This window comes from Candoia aspera, chromosome 3 (genome assembly GCF_035149785.1).
Source record: "Candoia aspera isolate rCanAsp1 chromosome 3, rCanAsp1.hap2, whole genome shotgun sequence".
Taxonomy (NCBI): Eukaryota; Metazoa; Chordata; class Lepidosauria; order Squamata; family Boidae; genus Candoia; species Candoia aspera.
This window is the reverse complement of record NC_086155.1, coordinates 112424701-112443125: the sequence shown is the minus strand read 5'-3', so window position 1 is coordinate 112443125 and position 18425 is coordinate 112424701. Positions and strand designations below refer to the sequence as shown.

General features: G+C 41.0%; 1 protein-coding gene across 1 annotated transcript in view; it reads right to left on the bottom strand.

The window, feature by feature from the left end:
* SNX5 (sorting nexin 5) overlaps positions 1 to 18425 on the bottom strand; it is a 53127-nt gene that overhangs the window by 26123 nt on the left and 8579 nt on the right. Inside the window, exons 2-5 of the mRNA XM_063298624.1 lie at positions 14278 to 14382; positions 8584 to 8694; positions 7106 to 7227; positions 3921 to 4044 (exon numbers count right to left, since the gene is read on the bottom strand). Of these exons, the coding sequence (XP_063154694.1) occupies positions 3921 to 4044; positions 7106 to 7227; positions 8584 to 8694; positions 14278 to 14382 (462 nt within the window). The remainder of the gene's footprint in view (positions 1 to 3920; positions 4045 to 7105; positions 7228 to 8583; positions 8695 to 14277; positions 14383 to 18425) is intronic.

Below are 18425 nucleotides of genomic sequence, written 5' to 3'. Positions count from 1 at the left end.
GCATTCTGCTATACCATATGAAATAAATAAATAAATTACACTGGCTTATTGTATACTAAACTCTGAGCAAACAATGCTTCTTTACAAGGCAGAAAGGGCATGGCCTTTCTGTCTGGTTAAGATTCTGAATAGATGGAACTATATATTTATCAATCACAAGTGCTTTTATGCCACTTCAATCAAGCAAATCTTTTTTACATGATGTTAAGATTCAGGTTGATACTGTAGTCACGAATACAAAACCTAAGCTAGGATAATAATTTGGGCCAATAAGTGTAAATCTCAGAATGTCTGCGTATCCTAATCTCGATCGATTGATGGATTTACTTAAATTTTTCCATTAGGCAAACCCAGCAAATCAATTTATTATACAAATAAAATAGGTTCTTTAATTTGATCCTCAGTTCTGGGATATTATATATAACAGTAGCTCTTCCCAATCAGTCCCTTTGTTAATTGCCCCTTTTCATCAATTATCATTTCAAATTTTAATTTAGATTCAAAATAATGTGGCTTTCAAATGGATTGAGAAATGTTTATGACTGCATTCCCGGTCCCAATTGCCATCGTAACCTGAGGACCTAAAGGGACCTGTACTCCCTTTCTGTATTTGTCAGCCTTATGAAGTAGACCATACAAAAAACATGACCAGATTTACTTTACTGTAAAGCTACTTTAACAGAACCTTGCAAATCTGAAAGTATATCCCTTCCCGTCTCCTTTACAGCCCAAGAACTAGGAAGGGTCTCCTCTGAGCCTCTTGCCCCACCAACATTCCTGCTGTGGCTCAATTGCCTTTTATCTGACCGTTCCTTGGTTCTCTCTCTCTGCTCTATCTCTCAAGGTCATTCCATATACCATTACAATATTCTACATAACACTGTTTACCCCAAAAGGGAGTCGGGTGATAAGTATGTACGTATGTATACAAAATAGGCTTTTATTGTTTTTTTTTAAATCAAACAGAACAGACAATTAGTGCCAGGCATTCAGTTATGGTTGGGTTTTATGTATCTTTTCCACTGCAGGCAAAGACTCTGTAATGTGTTCTAACTATAGACCTCTTTTCTGCATAAATGTGAACACAAAGATTTTAACAGCTACTTTGCCCCAGAGCATTCTTCCAGCTCAAGCTGGATTTATACAAGCTGTCAATCTTCTGAAAATGATTTATAACAGAATGAAACAAATTCTAAATGTTGAATTTTCTTTCTAACTTACCATCTTTCTACTTTATATTATTAAACCTTATATGTCTACATAGTATACTGAACTAGCTTTATACATACTAACAGCTGCTGGGATACTTTAAGCATATCATTAGAAAGTACATAGAATTCCTGTAGTAGTAGAATGGCAAGTTAAGTTGTTGGAGTACGCCTCACTGTCTGAAATAGCCTCTTTCTTAAAAAAGTAAATCTGACACAGATTTAATATGGAAACCATTTTTGGACTGTAATCCTGTCCATGGGCTAAGATAAATCCTATCTGTGGATAAGCCCATCCATGGATAAGCCAAAAGCAGTTTTTGGGGTATATTTTGGAACTTAAAATTCTTGGTTTATCCACAAGCATACAGATAGTCCTTGACTTACGATCATTCGTTCAGCAACAAAGTTACAACGGTGCTGAACAAAGGGACTTACAACTGGTCCCCGAAGTTATGGCCATTGCAGCACCCTGCAGTCAGGTGATCAAAATTTGTGCACTTGGCAGCCCGCCTGCATTTACAACCGCAGGGGCACTTCAACTCCACTCACCCATCATCCCTTCTTTTTGGTCCCTTGCACTCTGGGGCCCCTGCCACCCTAGCTAACTTTTGCTGTCTTCCTGCTCCCACTACTGACCAAGCATGCCTGGCCTGGCCCTTTGCGAGGCAGCTGCTGGTCACATGAGGCTTTCTTCCCAAGGACATGCATGGCGGTTTCTTCACGAGACCTGGGGAACTTGGCCTTGCATGGCCCACAGCTGTCTTGCAAAGGGCCAGGCCAGGCACACCTCATCAGCAGCAGGAGAAAGAAGATGGTGAAGGTTAACTGGAGTGGTGGAACGCAGGGCAGCAGGGGCCTCGGAGTGCAGGGTGGTGGCAGCAACTGTGGCACCGCACTATTGGGGCTTCCCAGGGTGCAGCAGCTTTGTGCCGCACTGCTAGGTTGGGCTGGGGCTGGGCTTTGCACAGCGCAAAGGGACTTCCTGGAGTGCCATGGCTCTGGGGCTACAAAAAGCTCCAGAGCTGCAGTGTGCCAGGGAGCCCCTTTGCACTGCACTGCTAGGCTGGGGCTTTTTGCAGCCCCAGAACCACGTGCCAGGTGGCGCGCTAGGCTGGGGCTTTCCCTTCCCCTTCACACCAGAGGCAAATTCCTCAAACTCCTGTCAGTGAGGCTCTCACACGTAATCTGGATTCATGAATCCACCCTGCCAAGATAGGCTAGGAAGAAACTGGCAAGTGGAAATTGTGGGGTTCATGGCAAGTTGATGGGAAGGTGAAGGAAGTAGCCCTTCAGGCGGAGGAAAGAAGGGGGAATCAGACACCCGCATATCAAGTGAATGGAACAGGGCTATGAAAGGTGTGCAGTAATACCCTTAGATGCTTGCTTGCTTGCTCACTTGCTCTCTCCCTCGCTAGGCTGAGGCTTTTTGCAGCCCCAGAGCTGTGGCACGCCAGGAAGCCCCTTTGCACTGTGCAAAGCCAAGCCCCAGCCCTGCCCAGCAGCGCTTCTTGGCACAAAGGGCCAGGCTGGACATGCTGCAGCAGGAGCAAAAATGGCGAAGGTCAGTTGGGGCGGTGGGAGTACAGGGTGGCAGGGGCCTCGGAGTGCAGGGTGGTGAGGGCGGCTGGGACTGGAACTGGGCTGGAGCGGCTGAGGCTTCCAGGAGCGGCTGCAGCTTCGTGGCTTCCTGCAGCCCCAGAGCCACAGCGTACCAAGAAGCCCCAGAGCTGCAGTGTGGTAAGCAGCCCCAGAGCCACACAGTTCTGGAGCTGCTTGCCACCCCGCAAGGCAGCTGTTCCTTACCTTACTGAGGCTTGGGGCTGGGAGGGACCAAGCCTGGAATTGCTTGGATTGGGGTGGGTCCTCAGCGAACAACCAGTGAAATTCAATCAATGATAGCAGTGGGGAGTGCCGGGATTGCTGTCGCTAAGCAATGCGGTCACGTGACATTGCACTTTGTAACCACATTGCTTAGTGATGGAAATTCTGGTCCTGATTGTGGTCATAAGTCGAGGACTACCAGTTATACAGAATATAAGATTAATTTTCATATACAAATATACACATATTAGCTATCAGTATGCAGTGCTCTGGATCTGAAGCTGAAAAGGTGCCGTGGAGCAAGCTTGGGTACACCTGTTGCAGCTCTGTGTGCTTTCTCAAAAAAGCTTTTTATTTCCTGGCCTTGTTCAGTAGCAATGAGATCCCAGGAAAATACATGTTTGAGTTATGAAGGTACTGACAACATGCCCCACCTGCTGCAAGGCACCCTGTCAACAAGTCTTTAACTCAAACATGTATTTTTCCGGATTGTCCGGGCCACTGTGCACTACGTGAAAAGTCATACAGCTTTGGATCCAAATCAATGCACATCCCTAATATTAGCATACTTCCCAACTATAAACGTTATCCACAGAATTAAGAATCTGCATGGTAACAATGCTTTGCAGGAAACAGGAGTAATACCAAACTTCAGGCATATATTTTCACAGAAAGCAAGAAAAGGGCAAATCTTTTCCTTCTGATTTTAGAATTAAGACTTTGTATCTGCTTTGCAGTAAGATTCTTCAGCAAGTTACTTTTCTTTTACTACCTTACCTACTAAGAAATGGAAATTTTGTGAATGGACAACACTTTCTCTTCCCTCTATGAATGCTGGCTCTCTCCCTAATCCTCCCAACTCCTAGTATCAAATATGACATTTCTTACGTCATGAGCATATTCAAGGAAGATATGGAAATTATGATCCTTGCTAAGAATGGGATGGGCAGAAATTCGCTGCAGGAAGTCTTCATGTGAAGATACAGTTTTCTTAAAGATAGCAAGGTATTCCCTAGAAGAAAAACATTTGAGACAGCATACTTCTTATTGTCCATACTTCAGCCTGAGATGCAAAACAGATGCAAGTTTTTGCTGTAAGTAAACTAGCATACATATAAGATATATGCAGATTGAGGAATCAGCAACCAAGATGAGTATCTTTAGCTATCTTCACCTTGTTACTGTCAGTGTTATTAAACAACAGACTGCTATTACACCCACCCGCCCACCATGCTATTACACTTACAGCCACCAGTGGAGAACAGTGGCCTTTTATTTGGGTTACGAGCATGATTCCTAATCTAAGCAGTAAGAATCAAACATGTAGCTAAATACTGGACATGATAAATAGTCTTATGACATTGGTTTACTCAGATCCAATGACACCTCTTTCAATGCAAACATATCATCCTTGACACTGAAATGTGTAGTTATGTTCCAACTGCTTTATTTACATAATAAACTGAGCATTTTAAACTGGTATTCATCTTTTTCACGTGACATTGATCTATCATTAACTCCAACATGCAACCTAGGAAACTGCCTTTCCAATTCAAATATTTCATGGAAGTTGGTTCCACCACTGGACCCACTTGAAGGCTCAAAATAAGAGTATCTGTTTTATTGTCCAAGTCATTTTAACCCCCTAGCTTGTCTAATGTTTTGCTTCTGCTTTTAAAATATGTCTAAATATTATGATATTCCGCTGAACTCTGAAGTTAATAACTTTGTGTCTTGAAATCAAGAACATAAAGTGTTTGAAATAAAGCTTTTCCCTATTTTTTCCCCTATTTCTTTATTACTGTTTGTTTCTCTTATTGTCTTTCTTAAAAAAAAATCTTGAAAAAAATCTTTTTTTTCCTCTTAAAAAAAAGGATGATGTAATAACCGAATTTTGCATCCTAATCCCTTATTTAAAGTCAGAACTTTACATTAGAATTTAGCAAACTATTGCCTTTCAGTTCTGAGTCTGAGAATCATCTTGAACACTGGCTGGGCACTAGCTTGCTGACGCTATTTTAGTTTTTAATTTACCCTAATGTTAAACTCGCAACAGCCTTTTCCTTTAGTATTTATAGCTACCTAAAGTTCTCTATTAAGCTCAGTCATTTTTTGATGAAGTATTTGTGGGAGGAATAAAGGGACCTCCTGATATTGGTGATCTACAAACTCTCTTCCCTCACCACTAGCTAGGCTGGCTAGAGCTGCCTGAAGGTGCAAGACTATAGTAGAAAAGGTCACACTAAAATTAGGACAATTAGAAATCTATTATTAGATAACTGTAAATATTATAATCTCCAAGCCCACATGCTACAGCTGGATTAACTTCCTTTCCAACTGGAAACCTTCCCCTGTTATGAGGTGGAATATTCAGGTACATTGTCCAGTAATCAGAAGCTTATTTCAATGAATGTTCTCATTCACTAGAATGATGAAGGTGAAATTAAAGGGATGGACTACAGGAATATCCTGCTCAGAATTCTTTACAATATTCGACCCTGTACCTGTGGGAAAACGCTAGGAAGAATGTTCTGTGGAAGACTCTGGACCCAAAGGCCACACCTAATGGTGTCTATTTTGAAGCAACTGGCAAGCATGGAAGGGCTAATCTGTGTAGCCAAATGTCAGTTAGTGAGACTTCCACTCCTAGAATGCCCACATGTGGCTGCCCATTGACCAAAGGGGTGGCAATCCCGTTTGGGATCCAGATCTTACTGGCCATAAGTGCCAGTGTGATGGACTTCCCTCCCCAGTGGCTCATGGTGGAATGTGAGACTTGCTTTCCCTGACTTGTGTGTCACACATAGGCTGTGATTGTATGTCAAATATATCCCAAGTGCCCTGGGTATATGTAGAAGTTAAATAATCTTGTGCAATCTATGAAAGTGTGAGTTCACCTTGGGAATAAAGCATGGGGCTATTCACAAGGCAACCATTCCCATATGGAACAGCCATCGATTCCCCCCAGCTGATAATGTTATATTATATTAATGAATAAATTTATAAAATAAATAAATAAAGTTCCTGGCTCTCCTGGTGTGATGGGCTGACACTTGGTCTCCTAGATGACATTGTGGCCACAAAGAACACTGTTTTTAAAATTAGTAGCTTAACTAGGATTGAATGATAGTGTCCTTGAGTGCCAGTTACAGAATCAATACACTGTAAGTGGGGAGAGGTCAAGATCATCTATCCTTTTGAGGAACTCAGTAACTGCATTCATCCATGATTTTCTTTGTCTCCCCTTCCTCTTAACCTATTTATTCATCCTTCATATATTTGCAATGTAATTTGATCCTTATTCATTCTATGGCCAAATCATTTCAATGTACTCTTTTCAAATGGATTGCTCATGTTTCTGTTCAATCCACATTCATTCAGTACCCATTCATTTTTGAACTTATGCTATCTTTTAACACAAACTGCTTAAGTAAGCCATTCCCACTGCATACATAATACTTCCAACATTTCTTGTGATATAGCTACCTCTCCCTTTCATATAACAAAGTGGGAAGAAGCACATTCTCATTTATAGACAGTTTTGCTCCATTTGACAAGCATTATTTTGGCAATAGACCACACCCTAAATCAAGGTCAGCAACCTTCTTGTGCATGGGGGCCAGAGACCATGCCACCACCATTTTCTCCTTCTCCTCTGTCTCATGGCTTGCTCTTGCCAGAGCTGGGTGGAAGACTTGTTGTTCTGCCCGCAGCAAGGCAGCTGGTGAAGCCAGAGCCAAAATCACTCAAAGAGTTGGCGAGTGCTCATAAGAGCAGCCAATCCAATAGCTGCTCTCTCCCTCTCTCTCATGGGCCAGGAGGATATATTTCTTTTTGAGACTATAGAGTAGATGATTGCAAGTGGTGGGCCATATCTGGCCCGTGGGCTGTAGGTTGCTGACCCCTGCACTAAATGGAAAGATAGCCAGTATAAGTAGTAAAACAAACAAACAACTAGCTATTCAAGAAATTAACCATAACATTTCAGAATCTCCTGACACTTATGTGAATTTACTGGCAAGTCAAAGTATTTATACGGGGCAGAGAATCTTCACTCAATAAATCACACTCACGCTTCCAGCTCTTGTTTCATTTTGGTAAATTCCTCTTTTGTCATAGACATTTCTCCTTCCCCAAGCTTATGCATCTTCATTCTAGGGCCATCGAAGTCAGGCTTTGCAGGTGCTGGGGGAATCTTAGACAAAATATCTGCTATTAGGAAGAGCATTATTCAGCAGAGTACTTTGTAGGATCCAAACTTTGATAGAATTTAATATAGTTTTTTTCCCATGGAACAACAAGGTCCTTAACATCTTAACATAGCTGAGTTAAAGCTGAAGAATGGCTTTGTTTAGTATCTTTTGCAATAAGTAGACCTGTGACTAGAAATGAAATACCACTGAGTTTTAAGAAATAGATTAATAAAATACATCAGTGCCAAATAACAGTTTAAATAGAAGTGTTTCAGTTTCTTTAATATTAAAATGAAAATACTTTAATTAAACATATAAGTACAATCATCTGATTGTGTTAATTCTTTATTCTACTTATGATTCATATTATACTGGTTACTGTTTTTAATTACTGAAACCTGTTTTTAATAATGTACTGAAGTCTTATATTGATAAGAAACACTTTAATATGCAGCACTAATCTAATGTCACTTCAAAAATTTTATTTAATCTTATATTGCTTGTAAATCTCTTTTCTATTTTTCATTTTTCTTACTTTTTCTGCTCTTTTCTTGATTCTGTTCTTTTTAAATATCTATTATAATAAACAAATAAAAACCAATTGTCCTATTACTTTGCTCTAATCGGTAAGAATCTCTAAGACTATGAATTATACTAATTGGTAATCTTGAGGCTGAGTATTTAAGATGTACAAGGGCAAACCTATCTGGGAATGTTATCTTTTTGCTAGGAACTCTTATCTCCCTAAGCCCAAAAATATACTTTTCCCCCTAAATGTATTTTCCAGCTATGCAGACCATAGTACAATTAAATTAGCATAAAATCAGCAATACTACAAATGAATGTTTTAAAAACATATAAAGGCAAAACTGAAGACAGACAATTCAAGAGGATTGAACATTTTATAGAAATGCATACAAAGTGTATACAAAGTGCCACTCGAATGCAAAGCTAAAGATCATGTTTGTTTCTTCTAGTGGAAATGCTATAAAATAGGAAATACCAGCAGACAGCATAACCGTTTGTAGATAAAATGGCCCTTGTTATCTGAGAAAGAACAGTTAGTTTGTAATCTTATACTTGCCTGTTAAAATTATGTGTTGTTAACAAAGCTTAGCTGAGTAGACACAGGACTGCAACTTTTTCAAATGTGCAGGGGATCTTACTACTTCTAAATAAAGAAAACTTGCCCCAAGATTAACAGTGCTAAGTTATACCACACACACACACACACAGACAACCCCAGAGTAAGAAATAGTACTAAAAGGATCTTAAAAAAACAAGTAAGCAAGCAAGCAACTACTTGTTCACAATCTCCTTATTCTAAGATGCCATCGTCAGAGGTTGTAAATACTTACAATTAATCCTGCATAGTCTTCTGTTTCAATTAACGTATCATGAAGCCATTCAAAATCTTCATGATGCCTTGTAACTGAAAACTCTGTGCCTTGAAAAGCTGGCAGTGTAGTCTGAAAGTAAAGGTCAGCAGTTAACTCTGTTTTTTAATTATCAGAATAAATTACTTAATGTATGGCCTCTGACATAGGGAGAAGAGGCAGGAACAGCTGCAAAATGGGGCACTGTAGCATCTGAAATGCTTATATTTGAGCTTGAATGTGCAGGGGCTCCCTGAGGCCTGAAAAATATTTCAAGGGTTCCTCTAAGGTCAAAAGATTGAAAAAGGCTGCTTTAAACCAAGAGGCGGCTCTCCAATTTTTATTTACAATAGTAGCCTATAAAACGTTGAAATTGTTTCGTCAGTTCTAGATAGTTAAGTATTAAATTCTCAAAATTGGTGAAAGGGCAAATTGCTGAAGCTCTAATATCCTGATTACCCAATAAAGATTTAAGCTGATACCAGAAAAACCATGGTAACTAGTCACATATTCCCTGCTCTACCTGCTCTTTATTGAGAGGTTCCTTATTGCTATAGAAATCTTTTTATTCTCTAAAGGTTATATCCTCTCAAAAGTTTCACTTAAGCCAGACCATAGTGATAGTCCTGTTCTATGTCTTATTAAAAGGGTTAGGGGAGAAGTATCCTTTCTCAAGTCTATATACTTACTGTTCCAAATTTGGAGCACCATTTTGGTAAGGAACATTTTTAATCGTATTTCTGAAAACTATTTTGGGTGAAAAAACCACTGATTTTAAAAATTATTTGGCTCCAATGTTGCCTGAATTTGGATCCATGGTTTACAGTGGTCTTCCAAAATGAACAGAATCATATGCCCTAATTGCATAGGTTGATAATATATTCTCTGATAAACTGGGAATTCATCAGCCTCCCTCCTTCTATATAACATCCTTTCATTAATTCTCATTTCTCTCTCTCTGCCAATATTTTAAAGCCTGTTCTGGAATTTCCACTGGGAGGCATTGAATTAAAAAATTGAATTGTGCAAGGATTTTCATGTTGACACCTGCAATCTGTCCTAAAGTACTGAAATATTTTTTACTCCAACTTTTCATTTCCATGTTTAATTTCTTCCATGTAGGTATATAGTTATTGATAAAAATATTCTTAATGGTTTGGAATAGTGATCCCTAAATATTTTAAAGATTAATATACCATTAGAATTCCTAAATGCATCAAAACTTCCTTTTGGATTTTAGGGAGGCATGAAAAAATATTAAATGTGATTTGTGGAAATTACAAATCTGATAGCCCTAAAACCTGTGCAAATTCCTTGTTGATATACTTAGCTGAATGGGAAGCATTTGAGAAAGAATCATATCATTTGCAACAAATAAATTTACAATATATGTTCCATTGCCTAATTGTATATGATAATCACTGTATTGAAGTGCTATTGCCAGTGCTTCTACAGCTAAATTGAATAATAAAGGTGATAAAGGGCACCTTTAAGTACCTCTTAAAATCATAATAGAATCTGAGTCATAACTGTTGAGTCTTATCTGAGCTTTAGCTGGTCCATAAATGTGATCAATTATCTTACAATAGCTAGTCCCAATTTTAAATATCTTTAATACTTGTTTTAAAAATTGTAATTCTAGAGAATCAAAAGTTTTAAATATATCTAAGGAACATATAGCTAGTAAAGATTCATTAGTTTTGCTAATTTGTATGATATTTAATAGTTTCCTAAAAGAGGTGGATATTTCTTTTTGGAATAAAATCAGATTTATCCATATGGATGTTACTTTTAGATGGTTAGTTGTTTATTTGGTGTAGAGTTTATAATCCATATTAAGTGAAATGGACCTGTAAAATGCCAATTCCTGAGTATTTTTATCTGGTTTAAGGATCAGAGTTCTCTTAGACTGTTTCCAAGAGTCTGTTAGGGCATCTCTCTGATGGAGGTACTGCATCTGTTATGAAGACTTCTTTCAATTCCTTGTGAAATTCCCCTGACAGTCTGTCGGGATCCGGAGACTGGGGGCATCACTATGATAGAAGATTTTACATAAATAGAACTTAAATACAAATATATTTCATTTTCATATATTTTATATTTAGCATTAATATATTAAACAGATTGATTCTAGAGCTAGTTCCAGGGAATATACAACTCACAGAACCTCCTTTTCCAATTTCAGAAATACAGACAAATTTGTAAACCTTGGTAGAATACGTTCTAAAGATGGGAAATGGATGGAGAAATGCGAAGGATGCAAATACTGATTCTATCAATAGCAGTTGGCACTACTGTATGTGGCCTGCTGTGAGAAATGAACATTTCCTGAAAGAAACAAAATTAGATGTTGTAGGAGCTAGTGCTTCTGACCATCTTATTATATAGAAATGAGAGTTGGCTATGCCAGGAAAAATATAAGTTGAATGCTTATGAGGATATATAAGTATATGGTACTCAAGATGAGCTGTTGTTGTTGTTTATTCGTTTAGTCGCTTCCGACTCTTCGTGACTTCATGGACCAGCCCACGCCAGAGCTTCCTGTCGGTCGTCAACACCCCCAGCTCCCCCAGGGACGAGTCCGTCACCTCTAGAATATCATCCATCCACCTTGCCCTTGGTCGGCCCCTCTTCCTTTTGCCTTCCACTCTCCCTAGCATCATCATCTTCTCCAGGGTGTCCTGTCTTCTCATTATGTGGCCAAAGTATTTCAGTTTTGCCTTTAATACCATTCCGAGTGAGCAGTCTGGCTTTATTTCCTGGAGGATGGACTGGTTGGATCTTCTTGCAGTCCAAGGCACTCTCAGAATTTTCCTCCAACACCACAGTTCAAAAGCATCGATCTTCCTTCTCTCAGCCTTCCTTATGGTCCAGCTCTCGCAGCCATATGTTACTACGGGGAACACCATTGCTTTAACTATGTGGGCCTTTGTTGTCAGTGTGATGTCTCTGCTCTTAACTATTTTATCGAGATTGGTCATTGCTCTTCTCCCAAGGATTAAGCGTCTTCTGATTTCCTGACTGCAGTCAGCATCTGCAGTAATCTTCGTACCTAGAAATACAAAGTCTTTCACTGCTTCTACATTTTCTCCCTCTATTTGCCAGTCATCAGTCAAGCTGGTTGCCATAATCTTGGTTTTTTTGAGGTTTAGCTGCAAGCCAGCTTTGCACTTTCTTCTTTCACCTTCATCATAAGGCTCCTCAGTTCCTCTTCGCTTTCAGCCATCAAAGGGGTATCATCTGCATATCTGAGATTGTTAATGTTTCTTCCAGAGATTTTAACTCCAGCCTTGGATTCCTCAAGGCCAGCTTGTCGCATGATGTGTTCTGCATACAAGTTGAATAGGTAGGGTGAGAGTATACAGCCCTGCCGTACTCCTTTCCCAATCTTAAACCAGTCCGTTGTTCCATGGTCTGTTCTTACTGTTGCTACTTGGTCGTTATACAGATTCTTCAGGAGGCATATAAGATGACTTGGTATCCCCATACCACTAAGAACTTGCCACAATTTGTTATGGTCCACACAGTCAAAGGCTTTAGAATAGTCAATAAAACAGAACTAGATGTTCTTCTGAAACTCCCTGGCTTTTTCCATTATCCAGCGGATATTGGCAATTTGGTCTCTAGTTCCTCTGCCTTTTCTAAACCCAGCTTGTACATCTGGCAATTCTCGCTCCATGAACTGCTGAAGTCTACCTTGCAGGATCTTGAGCATTACCTTACTGGCATGTGAAATGAGTGCCACTGTTCGATAGTTTGAACATTCTTTAGTGTTTCCCTTTTTTGGTATGGGGATATAAGTTGATTTTTTCCAATCTGATGGCCATTCTTGTGTTTTCCAAATTTGCTGGCATATAGCATGCATTACCTTGACAGCATCATCTTGCAAGATTTTGAACAGTTCAGCTGGGATGCCATCATCTCCTGCTGCCTTGTTATTAGCAATGCTTCTTAAGGCCCACTCAACCTCACTCTTCAGGATGTCTGGCTCTAGCTCACTGACCACACCGTCAAAGCTATCCCCAATATTGTTATCCTTCCTATACAGGTCTTCTGTATATTCTTGCTACCTTTTCTTGATCTCTTCTTCTTCTGTTAGGTCCTTGCCATCTTTGTTTTTGATCATACCCATTTTTGCCTGGAATTTACCTCCGATGGTTCTAATTTTCTGGAAGAGGTCTCTTGTCCTTCCTATTCTATTGTCTTCTTCCACTTCCGCGCATTGCTTGTTTAAGGTGGACCGAATACAAAAGTGAGGGCGACCACCACAAAAAAAGTAGATTCAGATGCCTTGGTCATATAAAGAGAATAAATTAGGTTTGAATCACAATAAATATATGAAGGAAGAATGGTCAAGAGGAAGGAAAAGGCTGAGAAAATTATAGTAGGATGGAATAATATAATAGCGATATGGTATATGTATGCACCTGTATGTGTGTGTGGGCAGAGCTTCCAATTCAATGTGGAAGAGGTGATTTGCAACACACAGGAATACAAAATGACACCTTTGTGCAAATAATCAAAACTGTGGCTGTTTCCAGAAACACCCCCTAGCAATGGTCCTAGAAACAGAAATGGCTGCTTTAATTAGTCACAGACCAATTCCGTCTTTGTGCTCCTGCATGGTCCAAAGCCCTCCTAAACAGAATCTGAATACTGCCCAGCCCAAGTATGAAGTTTCAAGTAATACAAAAATTGCATTGTATTAGTGAATAAAAAGTGACTAGTTAACCATGTGAAAGTAAAGTGAGCTTCAATCATTGGCCAAATATACCCATTTCTTTCTACAAAATGAAGGGAAGGGCTGCAGAAAAATGGCAGAGCCTGACTTTGCATGCACCTGTTTGTCATGATCACCATTGCGATGCTCATGACATCGCAACGGCTCGCACGGCAACGCAGGGAAATGGGTACCAGGCGGATTAAGGGAAAAGGCAACTAGCTAACAAAAGAGAGAAACAGGTGCTGGCAACAAAGTATTAACTCTAGCCGGAGGCGCGGGAGAGAGAGATACAATGTTGCAAAGAAGGTAATTGACAAGACCAGACCATGAGGCGCGCCCGAGCTGTCAAAGAGATTACGAACCTGATCGCCCGGCAATGAACCATCACCGGCCAGGGAAGCAATCAAGGAAACGCCTGGAGTACAGGAGGGGCTCCACGACCCCTCACCTACCGGCCACGGAACCGACGAGGCTCAGGGCACACCCGAAGTAAGAAGGGGTGGAGCGCTGACCGGCGCAGGCTATTTAAATCCCGTTCCGGCGCACTCCACTCACTCTCAGCTTTTCTAAGGGCATGCATTCTATTCCCAAATAAAACCAGAACCTAAAGTCTACTCTAGCGTCTGTGTTTTTATTGGGTCTCAGGCAGAGCCTGACACTGTTCCATGTACCTGTTCTAGATGTCATTTTCCTGATAAATTGTGTGAAGTTGTCAATTTTATGAAAAGACAATGTTGTCAAAACTCCAAATACTGTTGTACTAAAACTCCAAAAACTACAACAAGAATGGAAAGATATGCTGTAGTGATGCGCACTACACCTGCAAAGTACAATCTCATCTTATATTGCCCCTTGCCTATCCCCCCAGAAATTAAATGACCCTGAACTATTGTAAATTTAACCTAGCTGCAGCTTCCTTTCCTTTTAATTTTCTCCCTGCTGTGACGCCTTACCTTTGTATGGACCGTAAATTTCACTTTATCTTTCTCACTGAGGGCATCAGGGATGTCAATCTGTAGTGATGTGTCAGTATTTAGATCCACAGAGACAGACCTCATCTGATAAGGAAACAGAAGAGATTTAGATGGCTGTACACTTATTCCATCACATAACAACCCCTGCTAAGTCAGAGTGGTAAACTAAGAGGCTCAGCCCCGAACAGCAGCTCTTCGAAAATCACCTCTACATCACGCCCTTATGTTGCTGTACTGTTCCTCCTAAGGTGGTGCTTTGACGTATCACACAGCAAAATATAAAGGGTGCTGTTAAGTAGGCACTGCGTTCTTTGACAGGGAGACCAATCTTCATTAGCAGTATGACTGGGAGGAGATTCCTGGAAGTCCTCTCTTCTTTTTGTTCTCAAGTTTTCTTTAGCTGATTTTTCCAGAGTTCAACATTTCCTCAGTTATCCCTTCTATATTTTGGGATGACTGTTCTAATTGACAATGTCACCTTACTAACGGAAGTAGGTGACTGATGATAAATGCTAATTTTGTTTCCAGCTCCAGCTCTACTGAAGAAACCTGAATGAGTTCTAATATGAGGTGAGGAGCCTCTGAACCATCCAACAAGCTCACACAATGGCACTTAAAAAGGTGGCCAACCTGTAATGTAGGTTGATGCAGGTTGACAATTTTTCACATTTACCTTTGCAATCATTAACACAGCTTTTGACAGAGTTATACCTCCCTCTTATTTCAGCCTTTTAGAACTATTTTTTCATGAAAACGTACATTTTACACGAGCTCAAATAAATATTTACACTGATATTTTCCTGCAGAAATCTGAAAATCGAGAAATAATATATATTGGTTATTAAAACATCCATTTCAATGTTTTGTCTAAAGAAATGTAACTACAAAAGAGTTTATGGTATTGAATATTGTAAGACTGATTTTGAAAAAGAATTGTGTACAAATGAGCATGTAATTGCTAAAATCTATAAACTTTTATTGAAATTTGAAACAGAAGAAGTGAAACATGTATGATAAAGGGGGCTAAAATTTTGGTTATAACATGAAGATGGAACAATGGAGAAATACATGGTTGAAAGGATTGAAATTGACATTGTGTTATAATCTTAAAGAGAATGATGTACCATTGATATGACACCAGAGAAATTGTCTAGAATGTATAAAGGCACTTCAAATTTATGTTGGAAATGTGAACAAGAAGGGAAGTTTTATCATGCTTCGTGGACATGCAAAAAAGCTAGAAAATTTTGGATTCAAATACATACACTGATTCAGAGGATTTTAAAGATTAATATACAATTGAGACCAGAAGTCTTCCTCCTGGGACTGATGGACAAACAGCTGGGAAAAAGTCATGGAACTTTGTTTTTGCATATGATGACTGCACAGAGATTATTGTATGCACAAAGATGGAAAGATCTGGCAATACCTACAATGGAGGAATGGTTGGAGAAGATGATGGAACTTGCTGAGACGGCCAAATTGACTTCTTGATTAAAGAAAAGATAATATCTACATTTATTACTGATGTCAGGTTCCTCTGATCAAAAGGTTCACAGAACCCCTTATCGGAGCATCTTCCATTACTTCCTTATCAATGGGTCAGTCTCTGTCGCCAGATGGGAGGGGGGTGTCGGGATGGAGTGTGAATTGCATTATGAGATGATTTGTGGTGGTTCACATCAAGGCCAGTCAGTAGAGATACACCAGCAACACCGCCTGGATGGGAAGTGGGGTGACATACTTTCGTGAGAAAGGAAGGCAATTAAGGGAATATAATTTTAAATGTATGCTTTAGCGGGAATTCTCCATTCGCAGCTTTACTTCTGTCCTAGTCATTTCGCTTCATTAAACAGTTAAAGGATCCTGGTCTCCTGACTGTCATTGTGTGAATGACCATGCTTGAATGGTCTAGTGCTGACAGCTGACTAGAAATCCCTTATAGACTTTTTGCGTAAAACAGAAAAAAATGAACATGATTTATGGTTTTGATGATTAGACAGGATAGATTATAGGAAGAAGAGAGTAATAATATAACTTTAGAGAAAGAGGTAAATTTATAATTGTACTTATAATTGCTGTAAAGAAGATTGAAAGCCACTTCTTTATATCTTTTTTCTTTTTTTTTTTACATTTTCTTTTTTTCTTGCAATTTTAGCTTTCTCTTTGATTTTTCAATGACTGTCATTGTGTGAATGCTCGAAAGGTCTAGTGCTGACATTAAGCTGCAAATCTATTGTATTTGAGAACTCTTCCTGGGGAAAGTTACTCAGTTGAGAGTTAACGAAATAATGCCGAAAAATGGAAAATCCAAGGCGAAGGAGCCATCACCCTCAACCTCCACCAAGCGGACAGTGCTGTACGCCAAAGGGAAAGAAGATAAGGTTGAGTCGGAAGAGATCTCTGGGAGTGGGGAAAGCGAGTGTGAAAAGGAACCCTGGCTAAACACCACAGAGCTGGAGAGCGCACTCCTTACCTTTGACTTTGTGAGAGAACCCGAGACTCCGGATGTGATAGTGGAAGAACCGCAGATGGGTCCCTCACAGTCCGGCACAAAGGCTGTGGAGGGGAGAGCACCCCCACCCTTGAAGGCACAGGCCCGGGGTCTCGTGGGACTGCAACAGACACCGATGGGACCTCGCAAGCAATTCGTGGGTTGGAGGCGAGGATGTCAGCCATGGAGGTGATGATGCAGCATGTATCGAAAGCCCTTGACACCCTAGCCTATCCCCTGGCTGAAGTTTCGACCCAGCTCTCCAGGGGGGCATCGCCAGACCGAGGGAGACGTCGCATGGTAACCCCCACTAGGGGGTTTGACTCCGCAATTCAGCAATGAGGCCCATGCTGAAAGCCAAGAGGGATCGGTAGGAGCTCCCTCAGGCAAAGCAGCACACCTGGGGACCCCAAAAGAGATACAAGTCAAATTCAATGGAGATCCCTGGCAGCTGGCGTTTTTCTTGACCAACATGTCCATTTATATGCGGGAGTTTGGGTCCTGTTTCCCCATGGAATACAAGAAGGTGAGCCAGGTCGGCACGAGGCTTCGCGGAGCCACAGCAGATTGGTATGTGCAGCTGCATGATGCCATGGCACCTGAGCTAAACAACTTGAGGGAGTTCATGAAAGCCCTGAGGGAGAGGTTCGAGGACCTGCTAGATAAGATGAGAGCAATATCGGCCATCCAGCAGCTCAGGCAAGGGGGGAAAAGTGTGGCAGAGTATGCTATGGAGTTCAAAGCCCTGGCAAGGAAAGTCATGGACTGGTCAGAGACCACCAAGATTGATTACTTCAAGGGTGGCTTGCAACTGGAAGTCCTGTGATGGGCATTATGCAGAGGGGATCCCCCCACTCTAAAGGAATGGATATGCCTGGCTGGGGAGGTCGAGAACACCCAGTACCAATTCCGTAGGCAACTGAGAGCGCAGGCGGCAGGGAGGAATACCAGGGCTCCGGGCCAATTCCCCTTTGCCCAACAAAGGCTGTTCCAAGAGAAAGAGGACACCAAAGACCGCACCTGGAAGAAAGGCAGCTGCTTCAAATGCGGTAAAGACATTGTCATGTTCATCGTTCCAATGGTTTGCATACATCGTAACGTTTCACATGTCATGTTTCTAATCCGTGTCGATCACCTGCGGGGTGGGGAATTTCAGCTCTGCCAGGCTGTTATCTTTCTGTTGCCCTGAAGGAATGTGTGTTTGGGTTAGGACATGTATTCAAGGTTACTTTCCCAGGCAGATGTGTGACGCTTGCCAGGCCCGGGAGGGGGTGGTTGCGATGGTGGGGTGGGGGGCGGGATCGGCTTGGAGGCGAGGGTTTTTAGTTTGTATTTGGTGCGCTTTTGCTTATTCTCAGCTTTCTTCGTATTTGCATACTATCCTTTCAATAAATCAGTTTTATTCACTAAACACTAGTGAGACTGACTTCGTTGGGATAAGGCAATCGTTACAGACATACATCAAGCAGTGGAGTGTCCCCACGGAGAACCGGAGGCAGCCAAGTTGGGAGCAAAACCAGCCAAGATTGCACCACCCAAACGCAAAGGGGCAGCCACGACCGCGCTGGCCCGGAGAGACCTAGATGCGGGGCAACTGCTGGCGTCAAGCGAGGACTCAGAGCCAGAAGAACAG